The sequence below is a fragment of the Miscanthus floridulus genome, chromosome 15, assembly GCF_019320115.1.
Source record: "Miscanthus floridulus cultivar M001 chromosome 15, ASM1932011v1, whole genome shotgun sequence".
Lineage (NCBI taxonomy): Eukaryota > Viridiplantae > Streptophyta > Magnoliopsida > Poales > Poaceae > Miscanthus > Miscanthus floridulus.
Window position 1 is genome coordinate 76,061,461 of NC_089594.1, and position 22,071 is coordinate 76,083,531.

At 44.5% G+C, this 22,071-nt stretch overlaps 1 protein-coding gene and 1 pseudogene across 2 annotated transcripts; both read left to right on the plus strand.

The window, feature by feature from the left end:
• The first annotated feature begins 298 nt into the window (after nt 1-298).
• On the plus strand, nt 299-5,096 carry LOC136508400 (F-box/LRR-repeat protein 17-like; annotated as a pseudogene).
• On the plus strand, nt 4,775-11,244 carry LOC136508399 (ATP-dependent kinase-like protein notR'). 2 transcript variants are annotated; one of them, XM_066503065.1, is made up of 12 exons: nt 4,775-4,915; nt 5,868-5,998; nt 6,084-6,127; nt 7,111-7,188; nt 7,735-7,930; nt 8,004-8,034; nt 8,113-8,171; nt 8,253-8,326; nt 9,969-10,055; nt 10,187-10,248; nt 10,328-10,356; nt 10,917-11,244. In XM_066503065.1, exons 2-12 carry the CDS (start codon nt 5,909-5,911, stop codon nt 11,007-11,009), a joined length of 843 nt encoding a protein of 280 aa, XP_066359162.1. In that variant the 5' UTR covers nt 4,775-4,915; nt 5,868-5,908; the 3' UTR covers nt 11,010-11,244. The 2 variants fall into 2 exon arrangements, with proteins under 2 accessions (XP_066359162.1, XP_066359163.1); XM_066503066.1 differs by lacking the exon at nt 4,775-4,915 and adding an exon at nt 5,222-5,445.
• The last annotated feature ends 10,827 nt before the right edge of the window (nt 11,245-22,071 follow it).

Here is a 22,071-nt window from a genome sequence, read left to right on the forward strand (position 1 = left end):
CCGTATCCGAATCCTCAAATCACATATTTATGATGTCGATATCCAATCGTATCCTATTCGACATGGTTGACACTATCCGTATTTAAATCTAAATTCGGACAAAAATATAAAAACAAATATAATATCAATGATATCCGATCCGTTTTCATCCTGCTCACCACCACCAAGGCACGACAGGTCCGTACGTTGCCGTTCCGCTTGCGTCGGGCTCAACAACCTTCCACGAGGCCAAAACCGTCTCCTACTTCAGTGCTCGCTCGCTCACTCGCCATCTCGCCCACGCACGCGGCACACGACACGTCAGACAGCCCTCCTCCGCCCGCGCGCGCCACGGACCGAGTCCACGAGCTACCCGTGCGCCGCCATCCGATCTCCGATCCGACGATTCCGACCATGCAAACCGAAACGAAAGCAAGGCGGCAAAGCCCGCCGGCGCCAACCGGGAAAATAGACCGGGCCGCGCGCAGGCGGAAATGGCGCCAAGCTCGCGCGCGCCAATCTCCCGCCTTCTTCTCCCTACTCCCTCTATTTCCCCACCCCGCCTTCCCTCTCCTACCAATCCCCATCCACCCCTACCCCATCCAGCTCAGCTGCCCCTCCTCTCCCCTCATCCCACCCCCAGCGCCATGGCCTCCGACGCCGCCGCTGCCCCCGCCGTCCCCGCCCCCGCCCCGCCCAAGCGCCGCGGCAGCTACAACTGCGGCCGGTGCGGGCTGCCCAAGAAGGGCCACGTCTGCTCCGTCCCGGGCCCCGCCTCCACCGCCGCCCCCGCCTCCGGGGCCGGCAACAAGGCAGGGGAGCCACAACCGCCGCCGCAGCAGACCAAGCCGCGCCGCGCTCTGCAGTTCGACGAGCCGGCCGCGTCGCCGCCGGCTGCATCGGCCGTAGTGCTGGACTCCGTGCCGCCGGAGGTCGCGGCGCCGCCGCCACCGCGGCCGCTGACACCAGCGGCGGGGAAGAAGAAGGCCAGGGCGGAGGTGGTGGACGTGGACGCGGAGGAGGAGGACGGCGACGACGACGACGGCCCGCCGCTGCCGTGGGTCGAGGTGGGCGCGGGGCGGCGGGCGCCCGGGGAGGTGCTGGTGGGCGTGCTGCAGCGCCTGCCCCCGCGCGCCGTGGCGGCTGCGGCCGGGGTCAGCCGCGGCTGGCGCGAGTGCTCGCGACGCTTGTGGGGGGGCGCCGAGGAGGTCCGCCTCCGCGCCTCCGGGGTCAGGCCCGTCGCCGCGCTCATGGCGCGGTGCCCCGCGCTTGCCAAGCTCGTTCTCACCATGGACAGGTGAGAACAGGTCGACAGCTGATCTATGCTATGCTATGCATGCGGCGGCGCTTTTAGTGGATCGGCGCAAATGACGGCACGGAGGGTCGATCGATGCTGTAGAACGTTGCTCGATCCAAACGGGAGGGAAGGGAACTAACGAACGAACACCAAAATTCGCGAGTAATTCACCTTACTTAAACCTGTCTGAACTAGTGGAATGGGATTGAACGACTGCTGTTGAGTGCAGTGCAGATGTGTGATCTGATCTGGTGCCATGAGATCTCCGCTTGTGGATCCTTGATCGGTGCTTGGTTGGATCCTAAATACACATCGTGCAGAAGTCGTAAATGGAAAGCAAAGGTGGCACGTAGTACGATCCATGCTTGCTGGGTGAAATCTAAGCGTCCATCTGATCTGGTCCGACTATATGGACTTGGACTCTTGCTGGATGTGACTTTCTTATGGGAGTTCTAGTTATGTTGCTGTGAGATCTGGTCTGATATGAGAGTAGGAAGCACGGATCTGTACGTAGCTACTTTGATGCAGAATCAGTGCGTGGATGATGTTAGATAATGAAATGCTACTTGGCCTTGTGAATCAGCTAGGGGATCAGACTGATAAATCAGTATTGGTGGTAAAAGGCTCATGAATCTCTGATGGTATTGCCTGTCGGACTAAAGAGCAGTTTGTGCAGCAGATGCAGAGTTAGGTTGGCCTTCTGAAGAACAACTTTCCTCGTTTGGTGATCTAAGAGGAACTTGGTGCCTTCTTTATGGCAATTAGGGGTGTCATTTGGTACATCTATGAAGTGTTTGGTTTGGGGAATCAACCCATTTTAGATGGGGTGATGTATCATGAGTCCATTTCTCAAATTTAGTGGAACGATCCCATTCCTCATACTAGTACCGATTATTAGCTTAAATGATGGATCAACTCATTTTATTTGACAAACCAAACAAAAAAAACTAAAGAATGAGATGATGATGAACTATTTCATTGCACAACTCCCCCCCCCCCCCCCCCCCCCCCCCCCCCCCCAGTGTTTGTCCTGTTAGGATTCCTATAGTTCTGATGATGACCAAAATGCAGATGTTGTCTGCCTGCTTGCTCAATTATAATTCGAGGAAAACTGAAATCCTGATTTGCTTTGGGTCTTCTCGTGGTGGATAGTTTGTATAGGTCTAGTTCTTTTGGTGCTTGACTTTATGTTTCAACTTCTTAGTTGTGAGGATTAATGTTCTGACCAGATGTTCTTTTCCTACATTTTCAGTGATGTTGATGCCACACTGTTGGCATGCATTGCATTTTCCTGCCCCAATTTACAATCCCTGGCTATCAGCATGGTCAATAGCGCAGCCAACAGGATAACTGGGTATGTTGAAAGCTCCCACTACTAAACATTCATCTTTCTATTCATTTTATTCTTGCATATAATCATGTATGGATTGCACTGCTGCATGTTGAATAGAACATGAAAGTTTATGATCAGTATCTAGTATGCATCCCTTTGCTAATGTGCAGTACCAAATTTAGTGCTACTGGCTGAAAAACATATAATGTCAGTGTTTCTTGTTTCTTTAAGTATCTTTGTGGTTTATTGTCACCATAAGCCATCTCAAAACAATACCTGCACCTCAGTAATGTTAAATTGGCATTAAGTTTTGTTGTATCTAACTGACACTTGCTGTTCTATGCAGGGATGAGCTATGTAGGTTTGTTTCAGAGAAGCGATCTCTGTTAGTTCTTACATTAGATGGCTGTAGCAGTCTTGGTTTTCTCAATGTTAACTCTTCAAGCCTTTCAACACTTTGGTTGTCAGGTCTTTGTTCCCTTACCAAAGCGGTATGCCTGAGATATGCCTGCAATTTATTTGCTATGCAATTCCCTGAATCTTATATCTTGCATAAATTGATTTGGGCTATCAACTTGTAGGTCGTGAACTGCCCCAATTTGAATGAGCTCTCACTGAACTTTGCCATACAAAATAATGATTCTACTGACCTGGTTGCTCTAATGGATAGTCTGGGCCGCACCTGCCCAAACTTGAGGAACATGCACATCTCATCAATTCGCTTATGCAATGAAGCTGTGTTTGCTCTAGAGAGTGCTAATCTCAGGTATCTTTCAGTTCATCACATCTTGCCATGATCCTTATGGAATGTTTTTCAAACTATGCTGCATGGAATCTTTGCTATGAATCCACTGTCTTGATCTCAACAGCATGATTAACCTTCTTTGTTTCTCCTTTCACCAGGGGCCTGTGCATGCTGTCCTTTCTACAGGGTTCAAAAATAACAGATGCAGCTGTTGCATCTATTGTTCGTTCTTATGCAAGCTTGGAGCTGCTTGATTTAAGTGGGTAAGCACCAACCTTATGAGGACCTGATGTTTCTATGAACAAACTTCAAGTTTTTGTGCCACTGGAAAGTTACATGGAAATAGTTATTTAATTTCGCATGCTTATATCTTCATTCAGATCTGGCATTACTGACAATGGGCTTGGGATGATCAGCAATGCGTTCCCTAACACCCTAACATTTCTGCTCCTGGCTAAGGTGCCCAAATATCACCTCATGTAAGTGTCCTTTGGTCCACTTATTTCAAAGAGAATTCCAATGCCCATATCCCCAAATACGCTAACAAATTCTGTTCACTCCTGATATACAGTTGGGGTCCAGGTGGCTGCAGCACAGTTGCCACTCCTTCGTGTCATGGACTGTGGCCAGAGCATATGTGCTACCCCCCAGCCTGAAGCTGGGAGATACTACTTCGGTGACCTAACTGGCGGGATCAAGTTCTGCTCTAAATTACCATGTCCAGAGAAAGCAGCAGACTACTTGCCAGAAGTTGATCATAAAGCACAACAACCTGAAGAAACTCAGCCTGTGGGGCTGTTCAGCGATTCGATGTAAGTGTCGAAAAAGCTGTATCTGACTGTATGTGATTCTTGAAGGCATCATTGTTCTGGTTCATACACATAGTACAGCTGCGTGCTCATATGCTGCTTCTCACGTGACAGGCCCTTGTATGTGAACTTGCCCGGAGCTGGTTGATCTGAACCTCAACTTGTGCACGAATCTTCATCCAGGTGCGATACCCATCCTTGCTTTGTTGCAGAATCTTGAAACTCAGGCTGTGCATATAGCAACTAAGTTCCATTCCATGAGGACAGCATGGTACTGACATCCTTGTGTAACTCTGTTTCAGAGCGGCTGCTGATCCAGTGCCCCAATCTGAAGGACGTGCACGCCCAAGGGTGCCGCGACATGCTGATCGGAGCCATCAGGAACCAGGTCCTGAACGAGTTCGCGGCCATAGAGCCCCGGCTGCCTTGCAAGCGGCTGGCCGATGGGTCGAAGCGCGTGCACGTGCCCCACTTCATGATAGAGCAGGTTTGCAAAATCCCCTCTGGCCTCTGCACTGATCAAACCAAACAGTCCGTCATCTCACCTGCGTGGTCGGTTCTTGCTCATTCTGCAGCTGGAGGGGCAGGAGAAATGGGGCAGGCCACGGAAGAGCCAGTGCACCGTTCACCTCACCTAGGCTAGGCCGGTGAGCAAGCGCCGGCCTGCGAAGTGTGAGGCCTTGGTGATCTGCGGCGTCGGCGTCCTTGACGTCGAGGAGCTGCGGCGTCGATTCAGCCAGCCTCTAGACCCTGTATGTTCCATCTGGAGTGTGTTGTACCATGCTCCTTCTGTTCATGCTGTGTTTAATCTGTGGAATTTGTAGGATAATAACGGTATGCAATGCAAACCGGCCCTACTGTTGCTGTACTTTCAAACCATATTTTGCTCTTGTTTATCCAGGACAATAATTGCTTTTTCTTCACCAGATTGTTGCTTTGCATCCTGTATTGTGGCTGTCTGTCTGATGGTTTAGAGCAGTTTTACAGTCAGGTCCTCATGTCATGTGTAGTTTTCGAATGACATAAGTAAGAGGGCCAATATGTAAAAAACCATACTGATTCCGTTCCTTCTCGAGCTTCGATTTCTGAATTTCTCCGTTTCGTTCCAATCGCACTCCGATTCATCGGCCTTAGATCAACCGCGGCCGCCGGTCGATTCTGTGAGCGCGCAACGATAAGCCTGCCATGGAGTTGTCCAGTTCCATCGCGTCCACGGAGGCGGCGGCGCAGGCTCAGGCGCGGCTGCTCCGGCCGCCGTCATTTCGCCGGCCGGGGCCGACGGGTAAGATGCCCTTCGATCCCCCTTCCTCGCGCCTGGATTTCCCTCCGCCTTAACCGTGCGGTCGCGTTTGCCTCTGCCGTCTTCGACTTCATCCAATCCAAGGAAGTTGCAAGTGTGGCCTGCCGCCTGGAATCGAACAGATTGGACTTCCTGACATACTGAATCCTGCTTCATTTCGACCTCCAATTCGTCGGAATTCGTGACTGCGCCTCCTTGTAACCAATTCTTGTAGTACCTCCTAGTTTTCCATGCAAATTTCTTGCTGGCAGCAAGCCTTCAAGCCTGCCTTGCTTGCCAGTGCCAAGTGCTAACTGAATGTCTTCTCATTTTATTCCCCAAATCCAAACTCCTATGCGTTCACATTGCCTTCTGTTGCGGTTTCGAGGCATGGCTTAAAACCATGATTCCTGCTGTCCCTGCAGGATTCGTAGCTTGTAGGAGCTATGCTATAAGAAGCAAGCTGATGGGGGCGATGCCTCCGGTCCTTGCTAGCTTCCAGGCTGCATCTCCTCGATACCCAAGCTTTCAAGACGCAAACAACAAAAAACGAAATGTAAGCGTCCTTTTCCCTGTTACCCCCACTTTGCTGAGCATGGATTTACTATGTTTGACTCTAGCATTGTTCCTTCGTTTTCCAGGTTCCTTGCTATCAGAGACAACAAACCCCGCAGATAGAAGCCAAGTAAGCGACTGCGACTCCCTTACTTGATTACAACTAAGTACATAGCTTTTACTATGCAGCCATATATACACTATGTCTAGATAAATAGCAAAAGCTATGTACCTAGAAAAGCCAAAATGACCTATAATTTGGAATGGATGGAGTATTTCTTTTACTATCATACAATTCTGACACTAGCCTTGCAATTTTCTTGGTGCTCTGGGGCCTGGGGTTTTGCTCTATGTTTTGTGAAAGTCATTATCTCATTAGTCATTACTAATTCAGTTATGACACTAGTCATTTACGACAAAATATTGGACCCAGCTAAGAATCAATGGCCTTTGCACGGGCAGGTCAGCTGGGAAATGGGTTGCTCCATGAAATAAAACTTAGGACTGTTTGTGGCGATGTTCTAGCTAGCAAATTTGATCATTTTTCCCTGATGTACAAATTCCCAGAAGAACCTGCTGAACATCTGGCTTTTCAGAAGAGATATTTATGAAATGATAGAAAATTAGCTGATGCCATCACCTATGAAAAATAAGTAAAGGGCGTACCCAGTGCAGAGAGCTCTCGCTCTGTGCGGGGTCTAGGGAAGGGTATCAGTGGCAAGCCTTACCCTCGCCTGTGCAATGCGAGGAGACCGCGACTCAAACCCGGGACCTTCCGGTGACAGGCGGTAAGACTCTACCACTTGCAAGTTTTTTTCATTTTTTGCATGAGCTGGTGCAAAATTATTGTTTTTAAGAAGAGGGCATTGCTACCCCGTTTCTTTTTGGACCAGTGATTCAACTGGATCATTTGTAGCAATGCTTTGGACATGACTCCTTGCAACTTGTTCCTTTGTCATGTCTTTTTTGCTTAGGCCTGTTTTGGGCCAAGCAGTCTGAAAACAGAAGGGTTATACTGTAATTGGTTGATCTTCTCAACTTTGATCATTATTCATAGATGTTTATACTATTGGATAATTGTCATACTGATAAAAATTGATGTTACATTTGAAGGTCGATGGAGGAGGTATATGACGCTTTGGCTGAACACCTTCTTTCTGTCTTGAAGAATATTGAACATCTTGATTCAAAGTAAGCCTTTCCTGTTGGTGCTGTTTAGGACATTGATTATTGCGTGATGTTCTATTGCAAATTTGCAGTGATCAAAGCTGGTTTGGTTTTGAATGTCTTGCGCTAGGACATGTTAGTTCTTGAACATCGTCAGTCACATTTGTAGTCTTTTTGCTTTCACACTTTTTTTGTTTGGGATTTTTTTTAATAAAAAAGCAGAATTGGCTTCTATTGTCCAACTTTTTTTTTGGTCAGGAATTCTAAACTACTAATTTGCTTCCAAGAGAATTTATAGTGATTGTTCAGTTACCTAGCTTGGGAACGGATAGATCTGTTCAACATGAGAAGAAATTTCAAATAACAGATGTATTTAATTGCTATTCAAAGCATAGCAAGGATCCTTTCCATTCTAGATCATTTTTGGGTGTTTGTTTTCTTGATTTTTTCTGATCTGTTTGCCCAGTGCTAAATTTGAAAATTGGCATATTAACAATTTTTCAGCTGGAACATTTAGTAAGAAAAGTTCTTGAGTAATATTCTGCTAAACCAATTGATTGCTCTTGGCAGATACATTGTTGGCCTAGCTGGCCCACCTGGTGCAGGCAAGTCCACAGTTGTCTCTGAAGTTGTTGGACGTGTTAATATGCTTTGGTCCCAGAAGCACGCAAAGGGTAGTGGAGCACTGCTTCCTACCGAGGAAATTGCTGCAATGCTTCCAATGGATGGTTTCCACCTTTATCGTGCTCAGCTCGATGCAATGGAGGTTTGTTATCTTTCGAGTGACCCATATCTAATTTCAGCTCTTCCTCAAATTGTTTACACACTTGTGCCTGTAGGATCCAAAAGAAGCACATGCAAGAAGAGGAGGTGTGTGATGTTCTCTGTAAATCTGTTTCATTTAAACTGTATTTAGGTAAATACTAACATCATAGTTATTGATTTTAGCACCTTGGACATTCGATCCCGCACTGTTTCTGAAATGTCTACAGACCCTAAGAACAGAGGTATCTACCAACGTCCTGCAGTACGAGTTCTTTAGTACTGCATGCTATTTAATCTGATCCTATTAACATCTTGGTTCGTAGGGTTCAGTTTATGCTCCATCGTTTGATCATGGTGTTGGTGATCCAGTTGAGAACGACATATTTGTTAAGCCACAGTAAGTTAGCTTGGATTTGAATGCGTTGCTTTAGTCATAAAATCTTTTGGATCAACTTAATATTAGCATCCCCTAACATTGGATGTTATGCAATAGCCATTGTTTATCACATGACCATATCAACTACTGCTAAGTTCCCAGTTCTTTTTATGAATTGTTATGTTAAGCTCCAATTTTCTTCCCCTGTTCCTGTGTATGCAAGTTGCAGCACAAAGACTTTTTCATGAGAACTTAATCTTGTTGCTGTTTTTTTTAAGAGAGAAGGTTACCCCCTCTTTATTCCAGAGAAACAAAGCACACAAAACGTCACAGTTCAGCACAACGTATTCTAGGCGCATCCGCCCACATTGTCTAAGTCCAAACTTTGGAAAACTCGAATCGCTACGTGATCTGAAAGTGAAGTTTCTAGCGAAATGAGCCTCTCAGACACTGCTGCATCTTCCCAGCTGGAGTTCTGTACTGTTCCAGTTACATTTGAGCTTCCTATAACCTCTGCCTCCATCCTCCACATGATCCTCGCCGGTTCGTTTGCAATTTCTTCCATTTGCCTTACCACCAGTTCCAGCTTCTCCCATTCTTGCTATTTGTACAGAGGGCGCCACCTTATCAGCCTTGTTGGTTTTCGCCATCTTCATTATCTTCCTCACATCTTGCTATGTACCCCCCTGAAAACAAAGTGCATTCCACATTTTTCAGATACCCCATAAGAGATCTGAAGAACAAACATTCTTAACAAAATCATTTTTACCACAAAGCCAGAGTTTAGCTACTGATTCAAAATCAGTACCAAGTCACAATGTATGTGCTGCTAACTTCCAAGTAATAGAAGCCACACAACAATCAAAGAACAAATGAGTGACAGGTTCAGTTTCGTTGCAAGATAAGCATGCCATATCATCAACATGTCTTCTCTTAGCTAAGTTGTCTCCGGTAAGAAGTTTATTATTACTCAAGAGCAACAAGAAAATTTGTACTCTTGGTGGGATACAGATCTTCCAAATGGACAGGGTGTAAATCAGTAAAATCCCTTTAAAAGAGACCGCCGCGTATAAGGATTGTACATAATAGGTACCTTTGGATTCATACTCCTAAACCACTGCATCACAATCATCCGAGAACACAATTGATTCAGCAATTGCTTGAAGCTCAAACCACATATTCATCAAACTAGGTGAGAAGGTTCTTCTGAAAGTAATTTTCAGATTCTGGCCATCCCACAAACTAGCAACAGTTTAATTTTTCTCACTAGCAAAGATATAAGAGGCCAGAACTGAACTAATAAACTTGAGTTCCCAAACCAGTGATCCTCCCAAAATCTAATCTTTCTACCATTCCCTAACTTCCATTTAAAAGCCAACTTGGCAGATTTAGCTGTCCATAGCACTCCTTTCCAAAAATGGGAGGCACCAATCTCAGGACAGCAGAAGAGATTGGGGTTGTTGGTGTTATATTTTTCATCCAAAATCTTGTTGCGGTTCTTCTATATTCCTATGAGATTGTACCCTATCTTGTAAATTTTTCCATGTATAATGACTGCATGCCAGCATTAATACCGTCTTTCCTTAAATGCTTCAGTTACTTGAAGTACTGGTACGAGTGTGACACTTGCTGATTGTTAATTGCCATGCCATGACTTTGGCAGGCACAAAATAGTGATAGTTGAAGGGAACTATCTATTGCTGGAAGAAGATGTTTGGACTGAAATTAGGGACTTGTTTGATGAGAAATGGTGAGTATGTAGGCTCTGCAACTGCAATTCACAGTTCACACTAATACATACCTTTTTTTTTATCTCACTTCACATCCTTTTGACTTTGGAGTGAACATAGTGGTTTCTAATGGCCAAAATTACGTTTTTAGGTTCATTGACATTGACATTGATGTCTCCATGCAAAGAGTGCTCAAGAGACATATTGCTACAGGTCTGCTCTAATCCATTAGCATTCCAGCACTATATTATTTATGCTTCATATTCATTGTTTGTTTTGTTTCTCTTGCCAGGAAAAGAGCCAGATGTAGCAGCATGGCGGGTAATTTTCTTGCCTAACCCTGTTTTTCCTAACCACACACAAGAACAAAGAATGCATGTATATGCATACATGAATTCAGATAAAACTACGCTGTGGTTCCTTCCAAGAGCTATTCTTTATTTTTGACTTGTATAATCATTTACACCAATTGACTAAAATGATGCCCCCTTAGATTATTTTTAGAATTGTTCAATCTTATTTGTTTTCTCATTAAAAAAAAACTATACACTACTAGCAATTTACTGTGGATCTTTTTTTTCCCCCTGTTAATCATGTTCAGTAGTCAACACCGGTGCCCTGAGCTTAAAGCTTGGAGGCATTTGGTCGTTTCTGCAGTTTTTGTGGCCAGTCTGTAACTTAGTTTCCAGGGGGTGGTCTGTGTGAGTTGGGTCTCTTTGACCCGTGTGACATTTTTTTTATCTTAATGAAATGACGCGCGGTTCTCCTGTGCTGTTCGAGAAAAAACACTGGTGCCCTGTTATTCTCCTCAGTGCTCAGTTTGACAAAAGTTTCTGAATGTTGCTAGTTCTTATTGTCTTGAAATTGGTCTTGTGGATCAGATCTCGTACAACGACCGACCGAATGCAGAGCTTATCCTGGAATCAAGGAAGAATGCTGACCTTGTGATCAGATCAGTGGACTTTTCAAGCTAGAGTCCAGTTCTTTGATAGGAAATAGGATTTGTGGTTCTACTATTTCTGAGATGGAGGCTGTTATAGGCTGTTCCCATGGAGTTTCTTGTACATATAATAAGCTGAATGCTCGTTTCCAATTTTCCATGGTGATTGTGCTGCATGTAATAAGATATTCCTTCACGATGTATAGTGGAGGATTGTTAAGTGATTTATTGGCATTCTTTTTAATATAAACTGTTAGAATATTAGGCAATTTTAGTAGCAATTTAATCTATGAAAAGACATAAAGCAATATGAACATGTTGGTGACATCATATATGTGCTTGCGTGTCTTAAACGTGACGAGCATGTAGATGATACTTAAACTAAGGATTGACAGCCAAGACCTTAAGAGGTTCGTTCCAGAGACATACCCAGCGGCAGAGCCGGATGCACTCGAAGACACAGTGCTGTCGATGTAGTCATCCAGCTTGATTAGATGAGAAGCCGTGCCGATCACCTGCGATCCTCCAGGAAGTAGGAAGTAGAGGACAACGAGTAGTCGTGCCGCCAACGACATTCCCTAAAAATGTGATTGCCGCCCTTCACCCGAGCAGTCGAACTCGAAGACGGCAGACGTTCCGGAGGCCTACTCTCCCAGCTCCAGTGCGCGTAGGAACCGGGACGGGGAGAATCAGAGAGTAGCTAGTAGGAACCGGGACGGGGAGAATCAGAGAGTAGCTAAATATGTGGTGTCTCGGAAGCGAAGCTGATTGACTGACGGAGGAGCTGAGATTATATGCTCACGACCAGGGAAGTGAATGGGCTCAGGAGGAGATCAGAGGACGGAGAAAGCATGCGGACGCAGACGGCAGTAACAGGTGAAACTCCCGCAATGAAGCCGCCACCAACATAAAAGAGAGTAACTCCCGTAATTATGTGGATTGAGTGGCAAAACCACTCATGTCCCGTCCGCCGCCCGCCCGCCTACCTCGCCCACGCCCATGGCCTGGCCCGACCCGGTTGGCGGCAGCGCGCGCGCTCGTGTGGCACACCCACGTCCTTTTCTCAGCTTCTCAATATAGATAGACAATATCCAACCATATAATCCGAGTCAACGTCTAGTCAAAATTCCATACGGTATTAAACCATATATCACACATTATTATGAGCCAGAGTTTATTTGATTTATTAAATATTATATGGGCCAAGCCCATAATATATCCAACAATCCCCATCAAACTCTAGAGTTTGTAGTAAAATAGTCTCAAAACCACATTTGTTTGATATACCAGAGTTTTGATGAAGACTATTAAGTTGAACATCCATCTAGAGTAGTAGTTACACTCAGTCACAACTGAACAATGGACTATGTCTTGAATTGATAGTTTTGTGTGAGGTGAGTTTCACTAAAGTTCTTATCTGGTACTAGGCTGCACCAAGCATCCCCTCTATTTGAAGCATATAAGTCACACTTCCATGCCTTTCACGAGTATCTATAAATTACCCACATCTCATAGATTGTGACTAGCAATCGAACTCATATAGGTGTGTTCCTTCTAAGATGTTATGTAGGACAACATCCCTTTTTAAATAAGCTACTCGGATCACATTAAGGAATGGAGAAACAATGCATCTCAAATGATTCAGACTTTAACATAAGGGGTCTCTCCCTCAGTCAACACTAGCTTGTTTCACCATCCTACTTCATGGGATCTCCGATCACATATGATAAGTTATCACTATGGAATGACTTTAAGTGGGTCTGAAGTCCAATTCCCTCGATGCACCTTCTATCACATTGCGTGACAGACCCTTTGTGAACTGATATGCCAGATTCTTAGATGTATGGACATAGTCCAACGCAATTACTCTGGAGTTTCTCAATTTTCTGACAGATTTTAACCGCCTTTTCACATGCCTTGTAGACTTCATGTTGTCCCTAGAACTGTTCACTTTGATTATCACCATTTGGTTATCACAGTTCATGGAGATGGCCGGTATCGGTTTTTCAACTACCGGTAAATCCATTAGGAGTTCATGAAGCCACTCGGCCTCAGCGCCAGCGGTGTCTAATGCTGTGAGTTATGCTTCTATTGTAGACTTTGTTAAAACGGTCTACTTGCAAGACTTCCAGGAAACAGTGCCACCTCCAAGCAAAAACGCATATCCGCTTGTGGCATAAAGCTCATCAACATCAGATATCCAGTTAGCATCACAATAACCCTTTAGTACCCTTGGGTACTCGATATAGTGAATGCCATAGCTCATAGTTCCCTTTAGGTAGCGCAACACCCTCTCAAGAGCATGCCAATGTGTATCTCCTGATTTGAAACAAGCCGGCTAAGTTTGCTCACAACAAACGAGATATCAGGCCTTGTTGCACTAGCCAAATACATAAGTGAGCCAACAATTTGAGACTATCTCAATTGATCCCATGCTATTCTACGATTTTTCCTTAATAGCACACTTGGGTCGTAGGGAGTTGGAGAAGGAGTGCAATCACTATATCCAAAGTGATTTAGCACCTTTTCCACATAGTGGGATTGCATAAGTGTTACCCCACCATTTCCTTCTCTCAGTAGCTTTATGTTAAGAATAACATCAGCCTCACCCAAGTCTTTCATCTCAAAATTACTAGACAAAAAGTCTTTCACTTCCTTGATCACATCAATATCATTTCTGTAAGGAAAATGGACCCTTGGCCCATTTACTTTGGATTTTATTGTTTGATGACCAACACAACCAAATTGGACTAATGAATTTGCAAGTGATTGTTTTATAGTTCAATAGGATTCAAGACGTGACTTGGACGAAGGCGATGTGATGATCCGATGATCAACACCATAAGCAAGACCTTAGAAGCACAAGAGAAGACCCAAGATATCAAGCAAAGTCCAAGCATGAAGATAGGAACCACGCCGTACGCAAGATCGCGAAGAAAAGAGCTCACAGAAGTGACCGGACGCTGGAGGAAAGTGATCGGACATTCTGATCAAGAGGCTCGGCAACAGGCGCGACCGGACGTTGGACCGGATGCTGGTGGCAGAATTGACCGGACATAGGATAGCAGAGTCCGATCGAGTACAGAGAGGTTCTAGAACGGCGAAAATGCGAATGAACGCTTCCGGTGGCATGTGACCGAACACTGGCAGCGTCTGATCAGTGGATCATGGCTCCAAAGGTCGGGACGACCGGATGCATCTGGTCAGGACGTAATCAGCGTCCAGTCAGTAGCAGAAAAGCGGAATTTCATCCCCAACGGCTACTTTCTCAGTGGGGCTTATAAATAGACCCCCAACCGGCCATTTGACGGTAGTGGGGCTAAGGAAACATACCAAGGGTGTTGATACACCATTTTAGTGATCTCCACTTGCATAGTGCCTAGTGTTTTATTAGGTGATTAGCGTAAGTGCTTTGCGAAGTGCTTAGGTTGATTAGACCACCACTTATGCGCTTGCTCTAGGTTTAGGCCTAGTGTTTAGTGAGGTTTGCATACCTCTTACCACTCGGTGCTTGCGTGCACCATTGTTGTACATCGGAGGGGCTTGTAGTCTTGCAAGATCACACCAACCATGTTTGTGGTGTGGCCGCCACCGTGTACCAGAGGGAACAAGGCCCGTAGCGTTTTAGCCAGAAGCTTGATAGTGAAGACGGTGGGGAGCATCCTGGAGAGGCTTGCCGGAAGGCACGTCGAAGACCCACTTGCGCGTGGGGAAGGCCCGAGGCTATCCATGGAGTTACCCGACTAGGAGCTTGGCCCTTGCGAGGGATTCCTTGCGAGGGGCTCCAACAAGGACTAGGGGGAAGCTTGCACGCTTCTTGATACCTCGGTAAAAATACTAGAGTCATCGACGGGAGTTTGCATATCTCTACCTTGCTCTTTAGCTTTCGCATTTACATTGATTGTATTACTCCTTTTGCGGTAGAGATAGCAACACACTAGCAAAACCGTAGTTGCACATTTAGATAGTTTATCTTTTGCATAGGTTTTGCTAAAGTTAGAAAAAGTGACCATAGTTTAGAATGAGTTTTTTAAGTTGCCTAATTCACCCCCCCCTTAGGCGTCACGGTCCCTTCGATTGGTATCAGAGTCAGGTTGGCTCAATTTGGACCTTTGGCTTAACCGCCATTGAGCCGACGCTATTTAGAGTGGTTGGGATGGATACCTCTAGGCTTCCGCACTTTGACGACACTAACTTCCCCTATTATAAAGCTAGAATGGCTTGCTATCTTGAGGCAGTTGATTTGGGAGTTTAGAGAGTCACTCGTGATGGGATGAAACCCATTAAGAATCCCGATAAACCCACAAAGAGTGAAGAAAAGGAAATTCATTTCAATGCTAGAGCTAAGAATTGCTTGTTTGAATCATTTAGCATGGATATGTTTAACCAAGTGTTTACTTTAAATACATCACATGAAATTTGGTTAAAACTTCAAGAGCTCCATGACGGCACAAGTAATGTCCGTGAGCAAAAATATTGTCTAGCTAAACAAAATTATGACTCCTTTACAATGAATGATGATGAGCTCGTTCGTGATATGTATTCTTGTTTGAATCTAATTATCAATGAGCTCCATTCAATAGGATTAACAAAGCTAGATGATGCAGACATCGTGAAGAAGATCATCTTCGTGCTACCACAAAAGAAATATGCAAGCATCATCACCATCCTTCACAACATGGAGAACTTGGGCACCATGACCCCGAGCATAGTCATTGGCAAGATAGTGGCATTTGAAATGTCGTGTAAGATGGGTCAAGGCGAAGCCTCTTCATCGAGCAAAGGCAAAGCTCTCACATGTAGCAAGAAAAAGAAGATAAAGGGCAAGCAAGTTGAGACAAGCTCAAGCTCAAGCTCCTCAAGTGAAGATGAAGAAGAAAATGAGGATGATGATGACGACGATGAAGATTCAAGTGAAGATGATGAATCTTTCTCCTCTACCTCCGACCTTGATGAAGAATCAATCAAACTAATCAACAAGGTGGAGAAGATGATCCAAAGGCTCAATGTCAAGGGTGTGCCCATCCAAATCCAAGATCTCATTTTCACCAATCAAAGAAATGAGCAAAGAAAGAGAGAATGCTATGGATGCGGTGAGTTGGGGCACTTTGTGGAAGTTTGTCCAAACAAGTCCACACCCAAGACAAAGAAGAAGGTGTGCAAGAACCAAGCCCTCACATCAATAAGGTCATGGGATGATTCTTCAAGTGAAGAAGAACACCATAACAAGAGGCGAGGCCGCAAGCACTCATCATCAAGCTCTTCTCGTGTGTGCCTTATGGCATGAGGTAACGAAAGCTCATTCTCTAGTGAGAGTAATAGTGATGATGAAATACCTTCTTATGATGAAATTATGCAACAAAATCTTAATTATGCTAAAGTTTGTACTAGTCAACAAAATAAGCTCAAAAAATTAAAAGAAAAGCTAAATAGTTCACAATAAGCATACAAAACTTTGCTTGAATAATATGAAAACTTTGCTAATCTCAATGTTGAACTATCTACTAAAATTGAGCAACTTAAGGCTAGTGCAACAACAAATGCATGCACAATCAATGATGAGCAACTTGTAAAGACAAATGAAAGATTAAAAGAAAAGTTAGCTAGCTTACAAGATGCTTATAAAAGTTTGCTTGCTAAAATAGAAACCATGTGCAAACATTGTGATGAGCTAACTAATAAAGTTGCTAAGCTTGAAGCCGTTAGTACAACCCCCACCAAGGCATCTAAAAAGAAAAGTTCTATCTTTAACATGTCTAAAAAGGATGCCTCTACTTCTTGTAATGATTTATGTTTAGACTCATCCTTGTACAACCAAGTTTGTGTTGAGAAAGTTGTAGTAGATACATGCACACAAGCGGTTGCAAAGGAGAATGAGCAACTCAAGCAAGAAGTAGCTCGCCTCACCAAGGACTTGACTCAAGTGAAAGGCAAGATGAAGCAAGCCCAACTTCATCAAGATAACACTATTAAGGGAGTGAAGAAGCTTAATGAAGGACAAACCATGGTTTGCTACGTGTGCCACAAGGAAGGTCACAAGTCCTATGAGTGCAAGGTGAAGAATGGGGGAGGAGCAAAGAAGAAAGAGAATACGCAAACAAGCAAACTCTCCAACACCTACACCAACAAGGTGGACAAGAAGGCTTCCACACCATACTTGTTAAAGAAGAAGAAAAATGACAAGGTGGTGACCATCAAGGTGAACAAGCAAGCCAACAATGGGGTCAAACGCTTTTGGGTGCCAAAGGAAATTATTTCCAATATGAAGAGCACCAAGAAGGTTTGGATCCCGAAACGGAAGTGAGAAGTCCAATGGACTTCGGGGAATTTGGAGACTTGGCAAAGTATGGGTGTATTTCATGGAGTGCATCATGATAGACAAAATCATTGCCAAGTAGGTTAGTGAATACTATGGACCCAAATTCCCCTTCCCATGTTAGGTAATTAGATGTTATTACTTTCAATTGGTACTTCCTTCTAGTGGTATTTCTAACAAATTGGCATCTTAAAGCATCTAGTTACTTTTTATGCCTATGTTTGCATTTGCATGCTTATATCTTTTGTCATGCATACACTAGGTATATCTTATGGTAGGCTTGCTCGGTTCCATTCTTTACCCTTGGAGCAAACCTACATGGTTTAAAATTATTTAGGAGCATGACACATAGCTTGTCTTTTGATTGTTCATCTAATATGTGCCAAAGTCCAAATTGTAGATAATTTCTCCTAAATATCATCTTCGAAAATGATTCTCACATTCATGAGATGTCATCTTTCGAGTGGTATTATTGATTCTAAAATCAATGTGCATGACTTCTACAAGTATCCCACAATTGTGTGCACAAATTTAGGGGGAGGTTACTCTACAAATTGGATGCTTTGAGACTAACATCTTTTCAAGCTTATTATGTGTGTAGTAGTCTCATTGCAAGGAAAATAGAGTCCCCGGAGTTAAGCATCATACTTCAAATATCCACCACCTATTACAAGTGGTAGAAATCAAATTGGCTTCCACATGTGGTATTTCTAAATCAATATCATCATGTTGATTTCATTTTGATATTTATATGCTTTCTCCAAGCATTATATAGATTAAATTCCCTTGAGCAATAATTTGCCAAATATGCATATGCTTTGCCTTCTATCATATGTATGCATATATTTAGGGGTAGCTTAATCTATATAATGTGAGTCAAATTTTGTAACCTATTCCACTCTACATACAAAGGATCACAAAGTTTGACCCTCCCTTGTGCTACTAATGTCGTTTGATTCCAAAGGAGGAGAATTTAGAGGACCAAAAGCAAGCATTAATTTGTAGGGCCATAAGCTAGATCATAATAATTTACAAGTGGTAATGGTCTACAAGTGGTAATGGTCCGAGAAAGGGAGGAAAGCGGATTATGGATTAGTCTATGTAATAAGGAGAATTTGTAGGAAGCAAGGCTTAAATCCAAAATGCCACATGGAGACATTTGCAAGGGCAAGATAAGTTTTTATGTAGTATCTTTTAATCTTACAAGTAGTATCTTTTAGCATCATATAAACTTGCCCCTTGCATTGCATCCTAGCAAGTAGGTAGTTTTTTAAATTCCAATTTTTTATTATTTGCTTGCTTTGGTCGTGTTGTCATCAATCACCAAAAAGGGGAAGATTGTAAGGAAAATGGACCCTTGGCCCATTTACTTTGGATTTTGGTGTTTGATGACCAACACAACCAAATTGGACTAATGAATTTGCAAGTGATTGTTTTGTAGTTCAATAGGATGCAAGACATGACTTGGACGAAGTCAACGTGATGATCCGATGATCAACACCATAAGAAAGACCTTAGAAGCACAAGAGAAGACCCAAGATATCAAGCAAAGTCCAAGCATGAAGATAAGAACCACACCATTCGCAAGATCACGAAGAAACAAGCTCACAAAAGTGACCAGACGCTGGAGGAAAGTGACTGGACGCTTTGATCAAGAGGCTCAGCAACAGGCGCGACCGGATGCTAGACCGGACGCTGGCGATAGAATTGACCAGACACAGGACAACAGAGTCCGATCGAGTACAGAGAGGTTCTAGAGCAGTGAAAATGCGGCCGAACGCTTCTGGTGGCATGTGACCGGACGCTGGCAGCGTCCGATCAGTGGATCGCGGCTCCAACGGTCGGGATGATTGGACGCGTCCGGTTAGGACGTAATCAACGTCCGGTCAGTAGCAGAAAAGCGGGATTTCGTCCCTAATGGCTACTTTCTCAGTGGGGCTTATATATAGACCAGCTAAGGAAACATACCAAGGGTGTTGATACACCATTTTAGTGATCTTCACTTTCATAGTGCCTAGTATTTTATTAGGTGATTAGCGTAAGTGCTTTGCGAAGTGATTAGGTTGATTAGACCACCGCTTATACGCTTACTCTAGGTTTAGGCCTAGTGTTCAGTGAGGTTTGCATACCTCTTACCACTCGGTGCTTGCGTGCACCATTATTGTACATCGGAGGGGCTTGTAGTCTTGTGAGATCACATCAACCGTGTTTGTGGTGTGGCCGCCACCGTGTACCAAAGGGAACAAGGCCCATGGTGTTTTGGCCAGAAGCTTGACAGTGAAGACGACGGGGAGCATCCTGGAGAGGCTTGCCGGAAGGCATGTCGGAGACCCACTTGCGCGTGGGGAAGGCCCGAGGCTATCCACAGAGTTACCCGACCGAGAGCTTGGCCCTTGTGAGGGATTCCTTGCGAGGGGCTCCAATGAGGACTAGGGTAAAGCATGCGCGCTTCTTGATACCTCGGTAAAAATACCGGAGTCATCAATGGGAGTTTGCATATCTCTACCTTGCTCTTTAGCTTCCATATTTACATTGATTGTATTACTCCTTTTGTGGTAGAGATAGCTACACACTAGCAAAACTGTAGTTGCACATTTAGATCATGACATGATGATGGTGATGCCATGGTGATGACCAAGTGCTTGGACTTGAAAAGAAGAAAGAGAAAAACAAAAGGCTCAAGGCAAAGGTATAAATAGTAGGAGCCATTTTGTTTTGGTGATCAAGACACTTAGTGAGTGTGATCACAATTAGGTTTGATAGCCATACTATTAAGAGGGGTGAAACTCATATTGAAATGCAGTTATCAAAGTGCCACTAGATGCTCTAACTCATTGCATATGCATTTAGGATCTAGTGGAGTGCTAACACCCTTAAAAATGTTTGTGAAAATATGCTAACACACATGTGCACAAGGTGATACACTTGGTGGTGGGCACATTTGAGCAAGGGTAAGTAACTTCACCAGTGGAGTGTCCGCCTATAGAGTGTAGACAGTCCAACGGTGCCATCAGCGCTCTATATAGAAAAGACGGGGGACACTGTAAGTGACTGGATGCTGGTCTCGGTTGGACTGGTGCGTCTGGTCAGTGGCAGCAGAGGGCGCACAGTTTCGGTCTTATGACCGGATGCTGGCACGAAAACTGACCGAACGTTCAGGGCCTGAGTCCAGTCAGTCAGACTTATGATGACGTTGAGTGACCGAACGCTGGGTGTGTCTGTTCATGACTTATCGCTTCTGGATGCTTACTGGAAACGACTGGACGTTGAGGCCTAGCGGCCGGTCACTTCAAAGCAGCATGTCCGGTCACCACTTAAATGTACTGATGATTGTTGAGATCGGGCGATCGATGTTTGAAGCAGGGGACACGTGGCATGCATCGCACGACCAGACATTGAGGTCCAGCGTCCGGTCAATCTGACTGGAGCATCCGGTCGCCCCATGTTCAGTATAGTGAGGAGCCCAACAACTCTATTCGTGGGAGCTCTCTATTTAAGCCCCATGGCTGGCTCAAGCTCACCCTCTTAGCCATTTGCATTGACATAGCAACCTTGTGAGCTTAAGCCCTCCCACTCATCTCCATCATAGATTCATCATCTTTGTGAGATTGGGAGTGAATCCAAGTGCATTGCTTGAGTGTTTGCATCTAGAGGCACTTGGTGTTCGTGTTTTGCTGTGGGATTCGCTTGTTACTCTTGGTGGTTGCCACCACCTAGACGGCTTGGAGCAGCGAGGATCGTCGAGCGGAGGTTGGTGATTATCTCCGGCTCCAATCATGGTGATTGTGAGGGGTTCTTGACCTTTCCCCGGCGGAGAGCCGGATTACTTGTGGCTTGTGTGATCCTCATCTTATGTTGGTTGAGTGGCACCCTATTGAGGATTTGGCGTGTGATGCCAATTAGCGCGTGAACCTCCAAGTGAGTGAATCGCCACAACGAGGACTAGCTTGCCGACAAGCAAGTGAACCTCGGTAAAAAATCATTGTGTCATCATTTGATTCCGAGGTGATTGGTCTTCATTGGTATTCATTCTTGTAATTGAATGGCTCATTCCTAGACACGGCGGTATAACCATCTTGCTCACTCTCTCTACATTACCACAAACTAGTTGTCAAGCTCTTTAGTGTAGCTAGTTGTGAGAGCTTATTAGTTTGGTTAGTGTGGCTCTTTAGTTAGCCTTTGAGAGCACACTAACTTAGTGTAGTGACATAGTTATTGTGTGGATAGAAACTACATTAACTAGAATTGTGGTAGGTGGCTTGTAATTTTAGTAGGCTAGCGCAACACTTGCTTCGCCTCATATTTGTCTAATCGGTTTGTTTAGTGTTGTTGTAGAAATTTTTAATAGACTATTCACCCCCTCTAGCCATTAGGACCTTTCAACTGGTATCAGAGCCAAGGTCACCGTGATTTGAGGCTTAACAACCTTCGGTGTAAAAATAGCTCAAATCAACAACGCCAAGAAGCCACCCCAATTTGATGGCTCAAATTATCCCTATTAGAAAGCTAAGATGACAACTTATATCAAGTCAATCAATAGAAAGGTTTGGAAGGTGGTAGAGACAAATATTGAGATTGAAGATGAAGAGGCTCCCACCATCGCCGAAGAAATACTACTCCAAAATAATGACATTGCTCTTAGTGCCATCCATGATGCTTTGGATGAAAGAACATTTGAGCAAATCAAGAATATTGAGAGAGCTCATGAGGCATGGAAGAAATTGGAGGAATCATTTGAAGGCACTCAAGCCATGAAGGGTGCAAAGGCATATATTCTCAA

Coding starts and splice junctions, on each gene's coding strand:
- LOC136508399 (XM_066503066.1), top strand. CDS start 5,349: ATGGAGTTGTCCAGTTCCATCGCGTCCACGGAGGCGGCGGCGCAGGCT. Junction 5,446..5,867: donor TCGCCGGCCGGGGCCGACGG/GTAAGATGCCCT, acceptor CTGTCCCTGCAG/GATTCGTAGCTTGTAGGAGC. Junction 10,357..10,916: donor CAGATGTAGCAGCATGGCGG/GTAATTTTCTTG, acceptor CTTGTGGATCAG/ATCTCGTACAACGACCGACC.